This window comes from Plectropomus leopardus, chromosome 22 (assembly GCF_008729295.1).
Source record: "Plectropomus leopardus isolate mb chromosome 22, YSFRI_Pleo_2.0, whole genome shotgun sequence".
Taxonomy (NCBI): domain Eukaryota; kingdom Metazoa; phylum Chordata; class Actinopteri; order Perciformes; family Serranidae; genus Plectropomus; species Plectropomus leopardus.
In genome coordinates, this window is record NC_056484.1 from 15,492,932 (window position 1) to 15,515,143 (window position 22,212).

The 22,212-nt window shown below is 38.4% G+C and overlaps 1 protein-coding gene across 2 annotated transcripts in view; it reads left to right on the forward strand.

Annotated features, from left to right (window-relative positions):
- tbc1d22a (TBC1 domain family, member 22a) overlaps window positions 1-22,212 on the forward strand; it is a 157,703-nt gene that overhangs the window by 93,255 nt on the left and 42,236 nt on the right. For both annotated transcript variants that reach the window (XM_042511041.1, XM_042511040.1), the window contains exons 11-12: window positions 3,295-3,370; window positions 15,017-15,144. In XM_042511041.1, coding sequence (XP_042366975.1) covers window positions 3,295-3,370; window positions 15,017-15,144 — 204 coding nt within the window. The remainder of the gene's footprint in view (window positions 1-3,294; window positions 3,371-15,016; window positions 15,145-22,212) is intronic.

Consider the following 22,212-nt stretch of genomic DNA (forward strand, 5'->3'; position numbering starts at 1 on the left):
ACTAAAAAAAAAAAAAAAAAACAGATTATATTGAATAACCAATGCAATAAAAATGATGAGTCATACCTTTAACAACAACAAACTTTGTGCCCCATACAAGCCATCATTTTACAAGTTGAGGGGGTGAGATAGTGACAGACGTATAGATAGATGAAAAGATGGGGATAAGCAAAAATGTGAAGTCAGCCAGACAGAGAGATATGAACTCAGGAGAGTGTGAGACATATAAGACAGAGACAAAATACAGAGGGAGAATAAGTGTGAGAATAAAACTGATTGAAAAGCAATAAAGAGACTGATGGAGAAAAAAAAAGACGAAAGAGAATGTGAGCAATTGTTGAGAGGTCCAGAGAGCATTTGAATAGTAGGTGTGGAGCGGAGATATAGAAATGCTACAAGACAGATGAAGCTAGAGAGAGAGAGAGAGAGAGAGAGAGCACGCAGGAAGGGCAGTTGATTAAAGCCAGCAGCTTCAATAATGCAAATGTAATTACTTGCAGTGGCCCTCACACTTGCTAAGCACCTAACCACATTAACACCCGTGTGGTGGAAAGAGAGAGAGCCAAGGAGGAGGAGAAGATCAGGACAAAGTGGAGACCACATACAAATACATATTGACAAATAACAAAAGTCGAACAAAAACGATGAGCGGAGATGGAGTAGAAATGTACGAAACAAAAAGCAGTGATGAAGTAGAGATGGGTTTGTGGCCTGATGGGTGTTCTGGGGTAAAAGGAGGAAAAAACAAAACAACTGCACACAAATGAGTAATTTCTACTCTAATAATTAAAATAAGTTACTTTACTGTGAAATTATGTTATGAATTGTGGTTATGAGTTCCAATCATAGTGTATGCTATTCCACACAATCATCACACATACATGTGCACTTTATCAGTTGATGGTGGCTTGCAGCTAACAGCAGCAACAGGAAGTTTGTTGATGTTTTTAATGATAACTTTGAATTTCTAGTTGTTGGCCTATATACATTTCCATATGCATGTTACTTGTTTTTGTAAGTATGAAAGTAATTGAATATGGAAAAAGCCCATTATAACCAGTGTATCCACAATATAAGCTCATGTATCTCCCTGGCCAATTTAACGATCTAGCTGCACTTAGTGTATTCGTTAATAATTGACTTGAGAATTTGGAAGAAGTAATGACGCATTTCAAGGCTCTGGAGGGATGAAAAAGGTTTGAGGTGCTATAGATAGAGGAATAAAAAAAATGCAGGAGAGAATGCGGTTTCTACCCTGCCAGCCACTGATGGACTCAGGAGGACACATGCGCCTCGGTTCTGCTGAACCTGAAGGACAACCGGAGCTGTTTATTGCTAAATGACTTCTCCCCCTCCACCCCGTCCGCCCTCTCTTACTTTCTCTCTCCTCTCTTTCTCCTTCTCATTTTCTCCCTTCATCTCTCTGCCTCTCTCCATCTGTTGGATAGTTTGCCACATCAGCTGTTCTCCAGCCACACTGAAATGACCCCTCAAGGAAACGTAATCCTCGTTGTGTGTGTGTGTGTGTGTTTGAGTGTACACGCACACACAAAATGCCTATGCACTGTTCTCACATGTATTGTATTCTGCAAGTTCAACTGACCGACACTGCCCACTCAAGTGATCATATTCAGGTTCAGTTATTGTCGTCATACCCTAAAAATAGCCCTATAATATTTTCTTTAAATTGTTCTATATATTAAAATGTCTAAATGTTTGATGTCCACAGCCTCAGTCATCATTAATCACTTCTTCTTACTTCAGAAGACAAGCTTATTACTAAATCTTACAGCTAAGAAGATAAACTGTCCTTAGACTGGAGCTGGATATTCTTCCTGGGTGCTTCCTAGTTGCTGGCTAAGTGATTGCCTTCACCAGAAGTGTTTTTTTGCACAACTGTGGCTTGTGTACTGGCGAGCATACACCGGTCAAGATACACCTAGCAAGCTTACGGTACAGAGAGCCTGCAGTGGCCTTGCTATCAAAGCTGCATCAGAGCTGGTTGACTGAAAGGGAACAAAAGAGGAAAGATCTTATAACACCCGGCTTCTCTGTGACTCATCAGACCCTTTCCTGGGAACCAGACGAATCTGTGAGCTCATTTTTTAATTTCTCTGCTAGATGCATCTGATGTCCCTAAGATAATTGTGACAATAATTTTTCAGTTCAGTTCAGTTCAGTTCAATTCAATCCATTTCAATTCATTTCAATTCAATTCAATTCAATTCAATTCAATTCAATTCAATTCAATTCAATTCAGTTCAGTTCAGTTCAGTTCAGTTCAAACAACTTTATTAATCCCACTTGAGGCTATTATTCAAGAGCAGCATGTTTACAAAACTACAACACAAACCCCCTCAGAGACACTGAGCATTATTCACAATATACAACCAGTATTTCCGTGTTGTCCCATTCCTGCATGGTACTCAATAACCATCACCTCCAATCAGCTACCATTATTCAGTCCAGATAAGCCACAGTAACATGAGGGAGACAGTAGTAAAATAAAGGCCTTCAGCTCTTTGGAATATTTTATTTTTCCACCACTTCACGCCAAATAAAAGGCCGGCGCTGATTCACGGCTCATGTGTTATGTTCTCCAGCCACATTCACAGTCAGCACTCTACTTTGTCTTCAGGGCCACAGCCGCACCTGTTTTGTCATGCCAGTGTTCGTTAACCGGCCTATTTCCTCTATTTGCTGTTTTTAAAGATGCCTCGGGCTTTGTGTGAGGTGTGAAATGGGCCCTGGCAAACACTTCAAATCTTAAATGGCACTGCACTTTTCTGAAAATGAATCCTCAACGTAAAAAATGGGAGCTTTCAAACCCTTTTGCGTGTGCGCTATGATACACTGACTCTCGCACCAAGTGGCTGCAAAACGTTGACGTAAAACTAATCGTGTTAGTTTGCTCAACAAGGGATCAATTTCACAGCTTGTCTGAGAAATTACAGAGAAATATGAAAAAAATTCCTGTAATAAAAATATCTGCTTGATCTCCTTAGCTTTTGTTTTTATTGCTTGCTCTTTTTGTTATGTGGTCATTTCAGGTTCACAGGAGTGTTATCCACTTACTAGCGTGACCTTCCTGCTACTTGTTGTTGTTTGTAATGATTTATCGGTAGTGTTTGAAGCCTATTTCAGTTCTTTATTTCTGCATCCGTTTACTTTGGAGTCAGCAAAATGTCTAAAGTATAAAACTTACATTTTACAGACCAAGTATTTTAGGTTTTTCCACTGTTTTAGATGGAGTCTTGGTCCATATTGACTCTGTCTGATTTTCTTTCTCCTCAGGACAACTATACATTTGCCCAGCCAGGCATCCAGAGGAAAGTCAAGGCCCTGGAGGAGCTGGTCAGCAGGATTGATGGTGAGTCATCTGCCTTGCCTCCATCCATCCATCCTTCCAACCATCCATAAAGTACTTTCTGCTCACAGCTCTGCCATTTGGACTTGATTTCCATTTACTCCTTATTGTCTTTCCAGTTGCTTCTCTACTCCTTTGTCTTCTCCCTCACACACTAACCATTCATGCAAACACAAAAGTCCGCTCCAATTTACTATCCTTTCCACGGTTGTCTAATTTACAATGGACATTCTGTAGACAATGGGCTTTTTCTTAAACAAATGTCTTCTTATTTTTTCTCTTAAATTGTTTTGCCAAAACGGAGAGGAAATTAACAAAAATCTCAATTTATCTAATATTTTCCCAGTGGCATTTACATTTTGTTTTGTTTATCTTGGCCTTTTCTTGATTAAACTGTGGCTATATTCACATAGTAATTCATTTTGACAGATATGTGGTTACAAAATTCATCTTCCTCCTTCTCGTAGTGCTTCTAATAGCATTTGCTAGAATCCATCATGATTGAATGAAAACAACCAAACAGAGATCAGGAGTCTCTAATGCAAAGTCAATTATGTCAATTGCTGCTCGTGAACTGTCCTCAAACTCTCAAACTTAAAAGTGCTGATCAAATATAAATCAAAATTCTGACATTGCATTGCCTATTTCTCGCCACAGTTTTTTTAAGAAAGATATTTTAGTGTAGCGTTAGCGTTAAACAATCTAATTTTACCGCTAAACGGTAAACTAAAATATGTCACTTTATTTTTTAGTGTACTGTTTGGTCGGCCATTAAGTTGAAAACAGTCGAGCCAAACAAAGCACAGCCCTCCGTCGTTCTCATTTTCCAGCTGCACATTAAACTTACGTGTTTATATCATGTTGTAGTGTTCTGTTTATTAGTCGTAATGTTGAAAACAGTCGAGCCAAACAAAGCTCTGCCAACCAACCAGAGCAAACATTCTCATTTTACAACTAAACAGTATACTAAAATATGTGTCTGAAATCTTTGAGGCAAGAAAGAAATAGGCGAAACAATAACAGAATCTCAAATTATATTTCATTAGCACCGCCTAGTTTGACAGTTTGACTGCAGGTCAAGAGCAGTGATTGACAGCTGCGTTAGAGACTCTTTGGCCTTGATTTCTTTTTTTTTTCATTCAGGGGCAGTCCATTCTATTAAATGCCATAAATACTACTGTCTTTATAACAAACAATATCTTTTTAAGTTACCAATCACAGGTATAAAATTGACACAAACTATATCAGGATTTTTGGCTATCACTTTAAATGTTGCTTTTGCCTATAAATATTTTAGAAAAAGAGAATATTGAGTAGTCTGACAAAGGGGCTTGTTAACATGTACACATGCAGAGAGGAGTAAGGGATCAGTTATAAGGCCACACTGCTTCCTGATGATGTTTCAAAGTTCTTGGTGATGTTTCCTCTGCTAGGCGACAAATGTTTAAAAAAAAAAGTCATGTCACTGAGGAAAATTGCCATAATGATAATAATAATTTTTTTTTTCCCTTACAGTTTTGTTAACACGTCCCTGATAGTTTAAATCCATGTGTTAGAACTAGATACACACCAGGAAGTCACATTTGTTTTCACGCCTTGATTCTTCCACGCTTTGTAATTACATGACGCAGATATCGCTGATTTTAATTCCAGTCGGCTGTCGAGGGGAAAAGTTTATGTGTTGGTGATTATTAGTGCAAAACAACAGCCTGCTAAAGGGCTGGAAGTTAATGTATGCACACTGGGTGTACTCATATACAGCACCTTAGTGTTAATTAGCAATGCTGCTTTTTACACCCCCCCCCCCCCCCGCCTCTTTTTCATGCTATCAAAACAATGAATGTGTGGATTTGAATGTTTTTGTTTCTATGTAAACTCACCTTTGTCGCTTAAAACGTGCATTGGTGGCATTCGTCTCGGCCCATGATGCACTGTGCACAACAAGCTCCTATCAAAGCAAGCCTTTTGTACAGTGGTCATGTTCTTGGCTAACCTTGGTGCTGTCCGACCATCCTGTCACCCGCTCTGTCAGCCAGAGGGAGGAGAAGACTCACCCGCTGCATCCAAATGGATGGGGAGAGAGTGCATACGTGTGTGTGCGGGAGTGTGAATGTCAGAGAAAGTTAGTGCGCATATGCAGGCCTGTCTGTTCGCATGTGTGACCGTGACAGGGTAAACTTGCCGATAGAGAGGGCGAGCGTATGAGCGTTGTTCGTGTGTGGAAAAGAAAAATCGATATACTGTAACTGTGCATTGGAGTGTATGTGTGTGTGTGAAAAAAAACAACAAATTCACCAAATATAGCAACAAAATCCTCCCAAGCTCCACCACACCCGAGCAAAGTCATAAAAAATGACTTGACATTTTTACTGTATCTTATTCCATAAGTGCCCTGTCATCATAGTTGGGGCAGAGCCATTTTATACGGTGCTAGCTTGACATTACCACCTCTAATGAGATCACAGATAGCTTTTATCTTGTGTTACAGGATTGTTTTTCGCCCGGCTGTCGACATAGCATCTGTTTTGGGAACAATGGCCTCTCATCTCTTCCAAAATTACCTATCAGCGCTTATCAGCTGCAGGGTTATCCACAGTGTTGGGCTGTTGGAGAAAGGGGTGGGGTCCTGTCTGCTTACAACAGGCAGATGTTTTAGTGCCAAGTACTCACCCCTAATAGAAGTTGGTAAATCAGATTTTATGATTTTTTTAAATTGTTTTTCTCTCTGTGTTAATGTGTTTTGTGTGTTTCTTTTGAGATTACCAATCCATTACATTACCAGTGCTGATAGTACTTAATCTTGCAGCTCATTAATTTTAGATTTGTCGGACATAATTTAGTGCAAAATGAACAAATCTATTATTTTCCATTAGAATGAGCTAAAAGGAAAGAGAGAGTTCTTTGTCTGTTGCTATGGGTATCCTGTCTCAGTCTTGTTAGTTGGATATCTGATATAGGGACATGAGTAGTTTTTGGGATATTTGTTTGGCTAATGGGAGGAGAGAAATGGATGGCGGAAAGGATGAAGTTTTTTGATGTTTTTTGAACTCAGCTCAGTGTTTTATTTGCTTTATTGTTTTCAGAATGGGGTCAGTGAGGATAGGACATGCTGATTTGTCTGTCTCGCACAACTTTCTCTGTCACCCTCTCCCTGCTTCTTCAAAACGGCTGCACCTACCTCCTCCTATATAACTGTCAGATAGACAGGAAACACACAGTGAGGGGAAGAAAGATAATGCACACTTTTTATAACCATATCCCCAACATCCATTACTTCCTATATCTTTTTGCACAGTGGGGGATAAAACAAAAAAAGACTGGTTTAGTGTCACAAGGTCGAAGTCATTTTTCCACAGTGTTCTTCCTCTTCACCTCCTCCCCAATTTCCCTCCCTGTAACCTAACTTTTTTTAAGAAGAAAAACTTCTCCACCCTTTGAAACACATTTTTTTTTTTTTGCGTTCCAGTGTGAGAGTGTAACAGGAGGGTTGAAACAGAGAGCAAACGTGAATGCTAACAGTGAAAAATTCATTGCTAAATACAGTGAAATTAACTCACAGTGAAAGAAGCTTGGCTTCAGGGTGAACCAAACAAAAAACCAAAAAAGATACACAAACCAAACTACCCTGCCTAATCCCTGACAAATACAAGAAACAAACCGAAAGATACAAGGCCCAACTCCCTCTGCTTAACAAAAACAGGAGAAGATGATATTTAATCAAAAAAACATGGTTCACCCTACAGCTTCATGCAATGACATCTAAAGTGTTTGAGCTTTTTACAAAACAAAGAACTGTTTAAGGTTTTTTTGCCTTTTTTTTCAAGGAGAGCTGTAGCTAGACAGAAAAGGTTTGAGAGAGTGGGGACGACATGCAGCAAAGGCCACGAATCACCTGGGTTTCTGCAAAGGTCTAAGCCTGTATGGGTTGCACACTCTACTAGGCTGGTGACAGGTCATCCTATGCAGATGATATCTAAGCAACTTCCACAAAATAAGTTAGCGTTTACAGCCAAAACTAACAGCAAACTAAATCAGACATAAATTGTCTAAGCTCACTGCTTTTACACGCTATTTTACAAAGTTTTCTAAAGTTTGGACTAAGAGGACCACCTCCAAATCAGCCAATCTGCTGCAGCCATGTCACCGGCTGTTACCCAATCAGGCCTGGAAGGTGACACTTGGGGAAGACACAGATTCTCACAGAAATTGACAGCTCTCACTCTCCTCTAAAAATATTACTTTTGCCACACACAAAAATGTATACAAAATAAACACATTTTGTCTTCTGGCCATAACAAATAAGGTGATATATACTCCGGAAAATAGAATGATTGGCCATATCAATTAAAACGGCATGATTTTGAATGTCTAAAGACACCAATAAACAAACCGTTTTCCAAGATTAGGTTTGGTAATCATAATGTCACCACTACAAGTCCTGGAATGGCTGCAAAAAACTGCTGTGTCCCTCAAATGCTGTGACGGACATGGTTTTGCCAACGGGGCTTCATCCTAAAAACATTACTTTTATGATCAAACATTTTCCACAGGTGTCCTCTGGATATTCCATTTTTATCTGTTTTCTGTGCGTCCTAAAGTGTGTAAGCTCTAATTGAACTTGAAGTAAGGAGGCCAAAGAAAACTGGAGGGTTTGTTTTATATTCTTAAAATCAAAGCAGTGTATTTCTTTTCTTTGATGCTTTTAGTTGAAAACAGTGGCTGGCATTGTTAGAAGGCTTTTACTTTGAAATTTCTCTGTTTCTTTCTCCACTCACTACTCCCTCAGACTTCCCCCTCTCTGTAATTATCCCACTTGTAATAAATGACGCTAACTCCCATTAGCCTTGCTTGACGCTAGCATGTGTACCTCCTCAAAAGACAAGCCACTTTGTCGGCATGCCTGTAATGTTCCTCTGATCTCTTTATCTCTCCCTTATCTCTTTCTGTGTATTTGTTGCATGCAAGTGCATTAGCACAAGTTCATCAACATGCAAATTGCCCAAAGGTGAATTTATTTATGCAAATAAGAGGACGCACTGGCAGCGTGCGCTCTGAATTGTGTAAAAAAAAGCTGGTAGTTGGATTGTGAGATTACACTGCATAATAAAAAGCAGAAAAAGGCTACAGTTTGGATATATAGTCGCAGTTGCTTTTTAAAGTGGCAATCTGTGTACTTGAACCATTCTATTTGTTTAATTTGTATTTACTGGGGTCAGATTTGTGTATAAATGACACTTTTTATTAGGAGAATGAGTTTAGCTTTCCTGGAGTTTTTTGGAATTTTTTAAATGATGCCATTTTCTAAAGCCTGTTAAGTTCAGGTTCAAGCTCACTCCCCCAGGTCAATTACTCCATCTTTCCCTGCCTTCCCACATAGTCCTCCTCAACCTTGAGACATCACCCCTACAATGATCATACACTCTGCTCTGTCTGCCTCAAAGCAATACTACATACTTAACATACTGCCAGTTTTAAGTCATTTTGCATTCATTTATTTAAAAGACATGCACAGATGCCAAACACTAAAGTCTTTCTTTCAAAGATTCTACAACAAAGTTTTTGGAAAATGTGAAAGTTATGTCACTACAGTGCCTGACTTATCCCTTTGGGTCTCTTTGATTTTAAATTCTGACAGTTTGTGGGGTGTTTTCTTACCCTTGACTGCTGCACTTCTAGGATGGAATTCCTACAGTGTTTGGCATTCATTGTGTGTTAGTTATGCTAATTTACTATTCTTATGAACACACTTTCATTCACAAAGAGACAGTTTTTATTATGTTTGTGCCCATCATTTACAGTTTTCTGAACTTGAAAGCATTTGTATCATCTTTGATGTGACACTCAGTTCTTTGATATTAATATGTAATAGCCTCTTTGGGGGGGACAGACTTGTCCCACCTTTGAGCAGCAAACAAAAGTAGGATGGAACGGCTGTGACATTTTGGCGGCGTGTTATGCATGCGACCCACTGTGGGAGATTTAAAAAGCATCTAACAGCAGTTAGTGCTTTTTTTTAATGTTTATTAAGGTCTGCCAATATGTATGTTATATGTCACACTAGAGGCAGACGCTGTTGTGTTTTAACTGCTCCCGCAATGCTGGCATACTGTCTAAAATCATACATTGGAGCCACATGATGCCACTGCTGTTTGGTTTGGGTGTCATGAACCCTGTTCCACATCTGCATTGTTTTCATGCCTCATTCTTAGGAGAGAAATAAATGAGAGAGAGAAGTGTTGTTGATGTGTGACAATGCACATACGTATCATATGTACACTGACACCATAAAAAGGTATCTGATCCGACAATAACTGCAGTCTCCCTCGGGCAATCAGTATTGATGTGTGACCTTGTGGTTGTTTATTGTGTGAGAGGAATAAGTAAGTAAGCATCACTCAGTGGACTCTGTCTTTTGTACTTGACTCGGTTACGGAGGTTTTTCATGTTTCAGTATTACAGCTGCATCCTTTGGGAGTTGTTCTTTGTGTGACAAATAAAACAGAGATATAACATGACCTGAGGCACATAAATGTATTTACACACAATTTTCTGTACACACGTAGACTGTTATTTATATACACTTACACAGACACTGACAAATGCATTATAACACAGAAGCACAAATAACATTGGCCACATGTGTTCAGTGTACTTTTGCTGGGTGGAAAAGTATCACTAAACTTCTCCCTGGCAAAGTGATCATGCAATCATTGCTTAGCAACCTTTCCTAGAAGGGTGAAATAATTTGGAGTATGTGGTCTTTCTTTTATTTCTAGGTTTGCAAAACCTTAAAACAGGAACAAAAATTGTGAGAAATAAATTAAGAATAAAGTAAAAAGCCAACGTTAGGCTATAAACAAACAACACCTTTGTCGCAAAACTTAATGTTGCTTTCAAAATACATGAGTGTGTTTTCTGACATATTTTATGTCATAGAACAAGTCTCTTAAGCTTGTGTTAAATACATAATATAAATAAAGTTATCGAGTAGGAACACTCAGCTCCTGTGAACGCCCTCTTATTGTGCAAGATTCTGGTAATAGAAAAAAATAAGCACTTGTGAACAACCTGTTCCTTAGTTGAAATCTGCTGAAGCTGGAGGATTAAAAGTAAAGAGAAATTGATAAAGGTAACAGTGAGATGAGGATTCTCTTTTTGTATAAACACCATAATTACAGAGACAAGGAACAATGGGATGAGTTCATGTTGAAAGAATAAGCAAATAAGATTGAATAAAAATGGGTGAAAGGAAACAGTGAGCAGGCAAGTGGAAGAGAAGTGTAACCGTAAATACATTCTGTACCAAAGAGAGCATGAAGTCGGGCAGAATTGGCCTTATCAGCAGAATCCTAGGAGCTGCTCACTAGTCACTGTGTGACCTCTGACCTCTTGCTGTCCACCCGCACCTCACCAGCCATGGGCTGCAGTCCACTGTGGAGAGCCGACTAGCTGACATCGTGGCCTCTGCTCCTAAACTTTAACCAGCAGTGGGAGGCAAGACAAGACTCATCAGTCAATCAGTATCCATGCAAGAAGTCATCCTCAGCCTCCCTCAGCCCCCATAACTATGCTACCCAGCATGCCGAGCACTGTGCCAGCTGGACAGCAGCCCACGGTTTAAAAGTCAGAAGTTTTAGCGCTGTAGTAAAATTTTTTTCCTGTTGTTTTTTGTTTTGCTTTATGATTTGAAATTTCTCTCCTCTGTCCAATCTGACCGCAATAACTCCTTGCGACAAATGACCCTCCCCTCCACCACCCCCCTCCATCGCATGACTCTTCCTCTCCCTGTTTGGTGAAGATGCTAATATTAGGCAGAGCAAGTTCATTAGTGTAATTTAACATTGTCTAAAGTTGTTCCACTCTCTCCCTCTCTGTTTGGCAGCTAGGCTAAGATCTGTCACCATGATGCATTCGCTGTTAATGAGCTTGCCTTGTTTATGCTTTTACAGCAGCATGTGATAATTAAACTGCAGAGACGAGTGTGAAATAATCACTTTGTGTTTACTTCGCGCCCCGCTCATGTGGTGGAGCGTGTGCATAGTTGTCAAACATGCATGTGTGACCAGTGGAAGGCAGGTGTCATTCAAGTGTTTACAGTTTGTGTCTGAGAGCACTAATGTACATGTTCCAGCCTCTAAATAACTTACATAATGTTTCACCAATTAAAGCTTTATTAAAGCTGTATATTGCTCTGTGTGTGTGTGTGTGTGTGTGTGTGTGTGTGTGTGCGCGCGCTTGTCAGTCAGCCCTGATTAAGAGCACAGAGTGTGAGAGAGGGGGATGCTATAGTTCCTCCCTAACTGGCTTTTCTCATAGATTCTCTGACAGCTCTTTAATTACAGCTCTATTATGAAATGTGTGTGTGTGTGTGTATATGTGTGTGTGTGAGAGAGAATGAGTGTCATGGGCTTGATGACTATGAAATAGGGACTCGCTGAATACTGAGTGGTATTTTTAATCTTTTGTTATGTAAAGAAGCATAAAACAAACATTTATCAAGAACAGAGAAAGGAACAAAGGCAGTGTCACAGTCTCATATGCAGCAAATTTCCAGCTGACATTTCTGCTTCTCATCCATTCTTGTCACCGACTGTTCACGCCGGGCCGCCATGCCACAACACTGACATCAACGCTGACGTTTGAACTCCGCGTTAAGAACATATTGACATCGCCAGATGCAACGTATGGTCCTCTGCGTGGTTTGTTGGAAGCGAGAACATAACATCTTCACCAATTATAGAACGAGAAAACAAAATATTTTGTGGGTATAGGGAGACAGATGTAGACATCTAACGGCCAGCTGATGTTTATGTTTGGAAAGTCAAGACTAACGGAACAAACTGAGTGGAAACTGCAGCCTTGAATGATGATTATATTTATATTCAGCTGTTTCTTGCTGTGTGCTCAGCTATTATTGATAGCGGAGAATTTAAATCTCATAATGTGCACAGAAAGATCCATTATACCTACCTTAGAATAAATCTGGCGATAGCCTTTATTTCCCCAAAAGCATAATTGAATACGTACTTTATTCCTCGCCACTGTTTTCTAGAAACTAATAAAAATACATCAGTTAGTCAGTTACACAAGGCAACATGTTCCCCCATTACAATGCACAGTGTACTAGTACTAGCAAAGTATTGCAGTGTCCTTCTTCTAAAAATGATACAATGCCCCATTTTATTAGTAGAAGTATTTAAAGTAGAGAAGTTCCAACATAATTTTTTCCGTGCATATAGGCCGATACTGAGAATATGGTCTTTTACAAATGCATTTAAAACAAACTTTGTATGGATGTAAAGTGATTGCTCTCAATGACTCAGGTTGAAACCAAATACACTCAGTGAATGAATGCCAAGTTGTTTACATTTTACATATGGCTAACATCTAACATCATCTATCTAACTCACTATTTCCTGGAGATCATTCTTCTTCTCTGATGTGTTCCTGACTGTGTGGCTGGTTTGGCAAACATTTGGGCTCAACATAATTTTTTTTCTTCTCTTTTTGGTCCAGGATTTTAAGTTCAATTATTTTTCTTGAGGTTTTAGACTTTAGCTGCGTTTCAGTATCAAGATATTTAGACTGGTATTGTATCAAATTCATAATTTTGGGATTGTGACAACACCATAATGAAAATGGCCATTGTAGAGTACTTAAAGTTGACTGCACACACTGTTCTGATGCCTGAAATATATGCAATGGCAGAAAATGTTTTTTAATCTGCAGAGGAAAACTGTTCAAAACAAATGCACTTTTCAACTTATGTCTGAGAGAAATAGTCTCCAAAGCCTAAGGTGCCCAGCTGATTTAGAAAATTGTTTGTTGTTTGTTTGTTGTTTGTTTGTTTGAAAAAACAAAACAATATTACCCTTTAAATGTGAAGGACAGGAACTTGATTTTTTCCTCTGCTCTTTCTGCCAAAGACTAATGTCACAGTGATGACCGGTGACTAATTTTCTTTCCAATAAAACAGCAATTTCTAAGTTAATATGACTTACTTCTGAGTCTTCTACTCTACCTGAAATTTGGCAGAGACAGCCTAAATAAACTAAACACAAAATTAGAATAAAAGCACATTAGAACATGGTTCATATCGCAAATGTGGGTAATCAAATATTTGCCATTCATCTCCCTACTACATCCGTTTTAGCCATTACCCAATTTCTACTTTTTACTATTCCTACAGTTAAATTATGCAGCCATTGTTAAACAGAGCAGTTGAGGCTGAACAGGAAACGTAGCTGCCTCATAAAAAAACTGAAAAGATGCATTTTAAAATACAGTAATAAGTGTTTTTTGATGGTTTAAATTGTATGCCAAGAAACAGTGCTATTTTAGGACTTAAATTCATATTGAGGTGTAGTGGCAGAGAAAAACATTGACATTTAAACTTTGTATAGGATTAAAATCAGTGTTTTGAGCCTGTGCAATGTTAAAATCACCATACTTCTCCCTGATAAAGATAGTCAGAACTTTATTAAAACTCCCACATGAAGAGTACACATTGACCTTGTATGACAGATATAAACAAAAATACAGTTTTAATCAGCTCCTGGTAGTAGCGATAAAGATTTAATAAAGACACAATGTGTACCTTACATAAACATGCTGTCAGTTCTCACCAGTGGGTGCTTGTGACCTGCAGTTATGTGCACTCACTGGACTGACATGCAATTGCGCTGGAGCCTTATTTAACGACGAATACGCTCCCTTTTCTAATCTCAGTTTGGCGTGTAGCTTTTCTCTGACAATTCTGATAGCTCCGTAATTACATCTCTATTATGAAAAAGAGACTGTGTGACACTGACTGCAGTAGTTATTAACAAAGAGGGAAGCTATGAAGGAATCTGTCTATCTGCAAACTCATCACTGTCACCATGACTTTTGCCATATTCTAAAGGAAAACCTTCGCCTTATAAGACATCTGCATTACTACATTTTTCTTTAGTATGTTTATACAAAGCAGTTTAACTTTTTTTCGATGTGGGATATTGATTAAACCCAGTGAAATATGAGAAAATTTGCTTGATTTCTTTCAAAAACAATGGGAAGACCCCCAGTGAGCAATAAAACAAGAAATGACAAGAGAACAAGAAAATTACCTGAAAATTAATAAAACAAAAAACAAAACAAAAACAAACAAAAAGTTTAAAAATAAAAAAGGAAATGACCTTGAAAGGGGGCTTGACCTTGAAAATTATAATAATTAAAAAGAAAAGAAATTAAAAAATAACACATTTTTTAAATAAAAGAGCAGAAAATTACCAGAAAACTCAAAAAGATAAATAGGCAAATAAATAAAGTACAAGGAAACGACCTGGAAAAAGTGCTTAAAAATTATTTTATTTTTTACACATAATTTTAAACATGTAATAATGATCATTCTTGATATAGTTTTCCCCTTTACATCTTTTTTCAGTAAAAAAAAAAATCTAAATCTACAAATTTCTTGCTGTTTGTGGAACACTTATTACCAAGTTGCTCATTGCTTTTCCTCCCCCATGTTTTTGAAAGAACTCGCACCAGTTTGCTCAGGGTTCACAGGTTAAATACTTATAAAAGGCATCTGAAAGCAACACAAGAAAAGTGATGTTGCTCCAGGTTTCAAAGAGTTAAAAGAAAATGTGTTGATTATTATTTTGACAGAGTCTGTGCACCGCCACATGCAGCAGTACGAGGTGGAGTACCTGCAGTTTGCCTTCCGCTGGATGAACAACCTCCTGATGCGGGAGCTGCCACTACGCTGCACGATCCGACTGTGGGACACCTACCAGGTACAAACACTCACACACACTCAGCAAAAGCTACTGTTAGTGTGCTTTTTGTTATCTGTCCTTTTCTATCCCTCTTGCTCTGCATGGGATCTCACAAACTGGGGAATTTCTCTGATAATGACATCTATGATTGCCTTTAGAAGTGGTTTCCTTTGTAATTCCTACCATTATATCATAGCCAGCCCAAGCGGCATGATGGCGCATAAAACAATTTTTTTTTATTTTTAAAGAGGTATTCAATCATGACAGCTTTCTCTGTCTTAATTATACAGATCTTATAATACAGCCTAACTATGCTGCTTGGCCTCATCACACAGCCATGCTACTGACAAATGTACACTTTAGTTGTTAGTTTAAGGGGATGAGTTGATGTTCAGAAAATGAAAAAAAATATGCGAAAAAGATTTTTTGGGAGAGGGATTGTAAAGGATTAGTTGATTCAGTAATGAAACAAAGATGTCAGTGGCCGCTGTCATGCGTGAAACAGAAGTTTTTGCTATTTAACTTGTGCTTTAATTTTATGGCTGCCCTGTTCTTTTGTGTGAGTGTGTGTAAAAGTAAAGCCTATTACTGTGTTGACCCAGATGTGTAAATGTGAGAGAGCAGGATCTTAATCCCATTCAAACACATTTGGACCCGCTTATTCGGCTGCCCCTTTACATTGACACACAGCTTAATAGGCGGCAACTACAGATACATCAGATTGTTAACCTCAGTTGACGTTGTCAATAACACCTAATGTCTGCTATTGATTCAGGGTGTGTGTGTATATGCTGGAACGTGTGCGGATAGTCCCAGGCTTGAGCTGAGTACATATGAGGGATTTCCCAGCTGATGCAGAGGTTGAAAGTGTAAGACATGCGATCAGTGTTTGATTAGAGGAGGAGAGAAGGAGCGTGAAGATAAATGAAGAGTTGAGGTGGAGTTCAAAACGAGCTTCTCCACCGGAGGCACTCCCCACTGTGGAGGTTGGTTGCACAAACATATGTATGTATCTTTTCCGCTGTCATTTGCGCCACAGTGTTTGCAGCTGTCTGCCCCTGTTGTTCTCTCTGCTGCTTTTTCTCAGCATCTTCATCACCAATCAGTCTAATTTTTTTCAGATTTTTCACGTCATGTTCAAATGCGTATAAAACGCAGGTGTTCCTTGTCACATTTACCTGTTTGTTTGCTAAAACCTCACATTTGCTGAGTGTAAGTGACTCAAAAGTCTGTCATTCTCGCAGCTCTCAAATCGCTGTGAGCCAAATCAGAACAAATCTCAATAACGCTCATCTTGAGTGATCCAATCACAAGCAGACACTCTGTTTATACCTGGCATAAGAATGCGTCTCCATATGAGTCCTGAGTGACCACTTGTCATTTGAACTCCAAATCTTACTTCCCTGCTGTATATGCAAACACACACATACATCATTTCTGTTTGAAAAGATAAGGGATGCATTATAATATCGCAACATCATCATGATATTGGCTTTAAAATGAATATCAGAATTTGCCAACATGCTGATTTCTGCAGATATGACAAAATGATTTTTTTCCCTTCTAATCGACAAAGTGAACATTTACAAAACATCAAGCCAAAGTTGATGTTTTTTTTCCTCTTATTTTTCACAATTGAATGAATATTACGTAAATTAAAAAGCATTGTATTTTATGTCTCCATCATGCCTGTGGGCAATCATGATAAACGTATGCATAATGCGAAGTTAATTCAGAAGTTAATTGAAGTTAATAAGTCCAAATAATGTAATATGGTTGTTAGTGCCTGTATATGTGTAGCACCTGTATGGCATGTTTGGTTGCAGTTACGGGGAAGAGGAGTCAGAAGATGGGCGAGGGGAAGGAAATTTAAACCGTTAAAAGACAGAGGAGTAAAATGGGGATAGAAAGTGAAAGGGGTGTCAGCATCAAATAAAAATAGACAGGAACAAGACGGGAGTGAGGAAAAAGTGGAAAGACTTAAAAAATTGAAATGGGGCGCATTGCCGTTTACAGCTGAAGTGCTTAGTCCACAGCCTTCAACAAACCATAGCTTGGATGAATAAACACCAAATGAATCTTGTCTAAATCTTTCTGAACTCTAAGTGACTGAACTTTGGGCAGCGTGAGATAGATTGCAACTGACAGTTAAAAGCCACGTAACGGCGAGGATGGTATTTTTCTTTTCTTGCCTCACTTGAATTAAAACACCACGGCCATTTCTGTGTCAGATTCAGTTTGTCTCCCGAACACTGGGATGCTGATAGAAGTCCATCTGTGGCTTGTAAAATCCATTTTCCTAATTGTATCTAACATTTTACTGTACTGCAAGCTCAGGGTGGCGCAGATTGGCATGTAGATATCGTTCCGTACTGATGTTAAATAAATGAAAAATACCACTTTTTCATCATCTTCTGAAACTTTGAGTACTTGCGCTTTTATTTTAGCATATTTTCTAAATTTTAAATTATCATTGCTTCTAAATATTCATATTACTGCAGTCCTACTGATGGTAATTGATCCCTGCTATCCGGGGTTGCAGTGACATAGCAGTTTGAAGATATATCGTCAAATGGAGGTTGACGGTTATCATGCTGTGTACATGTATGATTTTGAAAAAAATGAGAATCTTTCCTGCGCAAGCATATCCCCCCCCCCCCCCCACACACTCCCTTTTCACACATACTTCCAATAATAAAAAGCTCTTAATAATAATAATAATAACATCAGTAATAAAATTACTACTACTGCTACTGCTACTAATATTACTGCTAATAATAACAACAATAGTTCAACTAAAAGAAAATCTCTCCTCATTCCTTTAAGGCTAAGTGTAAATGCAAATTTCTCCACTGTATCTTATCTTTTCTTAATGCATCGTATCTCGTCTCGTCTCGTCTCGTCTTAATGATATTTCTACTACTGCTACTACTACTACTACTGCTACTACTACTACTAATAACGATAATAATACTAATAATAACAATTATTGCGTAATACCATAAACCATGAAACTGCGAAAATGTGATTTTTTAATTTTTGACAGTCTGACGGCTATCACACTGTATAAATCTCATACCGTTGCAACTCTACTGCCAGCAAAGATTCTCTTTCTCTGTCCACTAAGACATAAATCTGCTGGGTCAGCTACAGTGTAGTACTCATGAAACAGAAAAAAAAATACAGTCCTGAATGCTCTAATTCCTCCAGTTTATGGGCACTCTCTCCACTTACATGACTTATGTGGACACTGGTGATTAGGAAGCCAAAGAATCAGCATTTATCTCAGAGAGAACACTTTGGTTGACCCGACAGCAGCATGCTCTATGTTCTCATGAACCCACTTCCTGGTCAGCCATCCCTTATGATTAGGCATTTTCCTCTAGTGAAAGACTGATGCTAAATCGTTGCAGCAAACTCCAGTGCTCTCCCATTTAGGATTTTTTTTTTTGTGGTGCATTTTCGACTGAACCCCAGCCAGCTGGCAAGAGAGACAGACATATCTAGAGGTGTAGATAGGAACATCTTGCAGGTGCACTTGAGTGTGGATTGAAAGTACTTTTGTTTTTCTGTAGTTTGATTGATGGACACAGGTTGTGAGGGAGGACAGAGGTGAGTGATGGACATGTGAGGAATGTTTTGTATATATTCTAGGAATTCCACTGGAACCAGAGTGACCATTACACTACTCTGGATTATCCCAGATAAAGTGAATCACACTTAATTAAACACGACCCCGAGGTCATTAAGCAATACAGTTCTACCAGCCTGTGCCTTACTGTAGCCAGCCCTGCTGTATAATGGACCCTATTACAGGTGAAGTCTGCATGGTGTCCATAGTAACAAGCAGTTATTTTTCATCATGCATCAACAGCAAAAAACTCAGTGACAGATCCAATCATCATCCCACTGAAAGAAGGAAAGAATAAAGGGAAATGGCAGAAGAAAGAAAAAAAACAACCCAATGAGCAAACTACAGACAGAGAGACACACTAACGAAGGAACCGGAGAGCACTGCTTTCTAAACGGATTTACAGCCACATAAAAATAGCACCTTGTCCTGACATTTAGTTACAATTCATGTGCCTGATCATAATTTACACCCTGACTGCAGAACAGTGTGGCCACTGATGGCTGAATTAAAGCCTCAGTTTAAGTTGTTTCCATTATTTCCATTCCACAGTGCATTTAAAACCTGTGCAAATTGGCCTTGATTATCTCAAAAGCATAGGAAGAAGGCTATAAAAATTAAGCAACTGCCAAAAAGTAGTAGGCAATATGTTAAAAAAAAACTGTACAAGAAAATTAGTGCTTAAGAAAAATGTAGCATCAGTTAATTGTATAATTTTAGAACTAGAAATATAGTGTTCTGGACATTTTTCCATAGCTTTTTAAATATATTTTCTTTAATGTAATTTTAATTATTCTATATATTTTATGTTGTTTATTGCATTTTTTTACCTCATGTTTTCTAAAGAAATCAAACCAATTTTTTTAAGATCCAAAGGCTTAAATACTTCTGCAAGAAATCTGAGCACAGCGCAAGAAAAGTGATGTCAAATTAGATTTCAAAGAGTTAATCAGAGCTATCTGACACATGCCCCAAACACTTTTTTATTTTTGTGACGCACTTGTGCTTTGTAAATAAAGTTTATTATATCTGACAGTTCTGCAAAACCACAGGTTACATTCAATGCAATTAAATGTTACATTTCTTAGGTCAACAGCACAGATTACACTCATATGTACACCTCAAGTCTGAAAACAAAACAAGGAATGAATGATTAAACGGTGTTGTTGCTTTGTTATGACCAAACTACAGCCCAAGTGCATGTTGTACTTGTAATCCATCCTCTTAATATTTGATGTTTTACAACATCATTTGGATCGTGTCTGCCCCCCACACACCTTTTCATTCAACACACAAACACGCACACAAACTTACTTTGGCAGATTTTGTCACAGTCCCTCCTTGGTTGTATTCTGCTCTCTTCTATTGTCCTTTTACATGTTTCTTATTCTTCCACAGTCCTCCGAGGTCCTCTTTCTTCTCAAGTCATTCTAAATTTACTCCTCTATCATATCTTTTCCTACATGTCCCCGCTGCTCATTCTTTTCCATTGTATGTCCACATACAAGACATTTTTGAAAGACCAGTTAACCAGTTAAATTGATGCAATTCTGCATCCTTTTGACTACGTCAGGACTCTCCGAAACTTTAGATCGAGGGACAATGCTTGTGAATTACAAGAGCTTGCTTTTTTTTAGTGCTCAAGGATTCATAAATTGTCCTTGTTTAGATTGCTTTTGGTAAAACATGCTACTAAAAGCTTTGTAAGCGTGTATTCCTTTCCCTTGTTGCTATGTTTTCCTGTTTCTTTGAGCCCTTGTCATGCTTTCTCGACCTTACCTCTGAGGCAAGAATGTTGCTTTGTTTGGTAGGTGATTTAGTTGTCGAATCAGCCCCCTTTCAACACGACAAAATATGCGTTATGCATCAGTGTCTAACAAACTGGATTTTCCCCAAACTAGATTAATGCAGCTTTTTGACAAATGTCCTTAACGCAAGTCTATGAGTCATAACAAAATGGAATGATGTAGGCCTTGTCGGGACAAGCAACGTAGAGTCACAAATGCAGATAATAAAGAGAAAGACCTTGCCCTTTGCCACTGAGTGTGTGTGTGTGTGTGTGTGTGTGTATGTGTGTGTGTGTGTATGTTCCAGGGGAGATTTTAACCTGAGTGTTGTAATGTCTCCGCTGTGGTCTTCTCTCTGCAGTGTGGCCATCTGTTCAGTAGCCCGATCCAGCACAAGACAGGCTTCCTCCGTCTTTCGCTCTCTCTCTTTCATCTTCTCTTTCTGTCTCTCTGTCTGCTGTCTCCTCTCCATATTTGTCTTTTTTGTTTCTCTCTTTATTTGTTTGTCTGTTTTACCCTCAGTCTGATTCTCCTTTTTCTCTATTTGTCACTATTGATCTCAAGAAGAGAGAGTGAAAAACACGAATGATGTAGAGCGAAACAGCAAGACACAGATACACACACACTCACACCTCCTCCTCGGCACAAACACACACACACACAGACGGACAGACAGACAGGGACCAAATTATCCCTGTTGCGTGGAGCATGAAATTAGCAAGTAGCTCAGTGTGGCAGCATTAGCATGGCTGTTAAAAGGATACTGTGACATTTTCAGGCTCTGAAATATGGTCCTTTTCCATATGGACGGTTGGATTTACCAAGCAGGGAGCTGTTTACTGTTGTTAGTGGCCGTGTTAAAAACCATTGTGAAAGATGTGATCAAATGTGTCGATTCCTGGTGGAAAGATTTGGTAATTTACTGCAACAAGAGTCAGAAGATTAGCCTCGACTGAGATTAAAGAGCGCAAATTAATTGAATCAAATACGTCAAATACGGTCCATGTCTGTTGCTGTGATGTTTGTTCTAATATACCTCTCACCTCAATCAGTGGTGGAAAGTTACTAAGCACATCTACTCAAGTACTGTACGATTTTTAGGTACTGAGTATTTCCATTTTATTTCTAATACATTTCCTGGTCAGATATCGTATCGTTTGTTGCTCCAACCTTTCAGAATTATGTGATTTTAACTGAATATATTTGGGTTTTGGACTGTAGGTCAAACTGTAGACAAAATGAGCAATTTTAAGACAGAAATAGAAAAGGTGATTGGTGTTTTTCCGCATTTTTTGATGTTTTACAGAAGAAATGCTGATTAATTGACAAAATAGTTAGTATAAGATGACTGCAGGTACAGAATTACTAATAAAATGTATTAAAAATATTCAGTTGTATTAAATTCAGATTGGATGGGGCTAAAATGTGTTTTAATATTACATATTAAATAATTTGTTACAATAAAGTCCAATTATAAAACACAAATTTGTACATTAGAAATTTACTTTTTCCCCTTTCATTCCTCATTAATCATCTCATGACCCCTTAGATTTATCTTGTGACACATTTCCTGCAGAGTAAGCATTTTTACTTTTGGTACTTAAAGTAGATATATACTTTAAGTAAATGATCTGAGTACTTCTTTCACCACTGACATACATATACAAT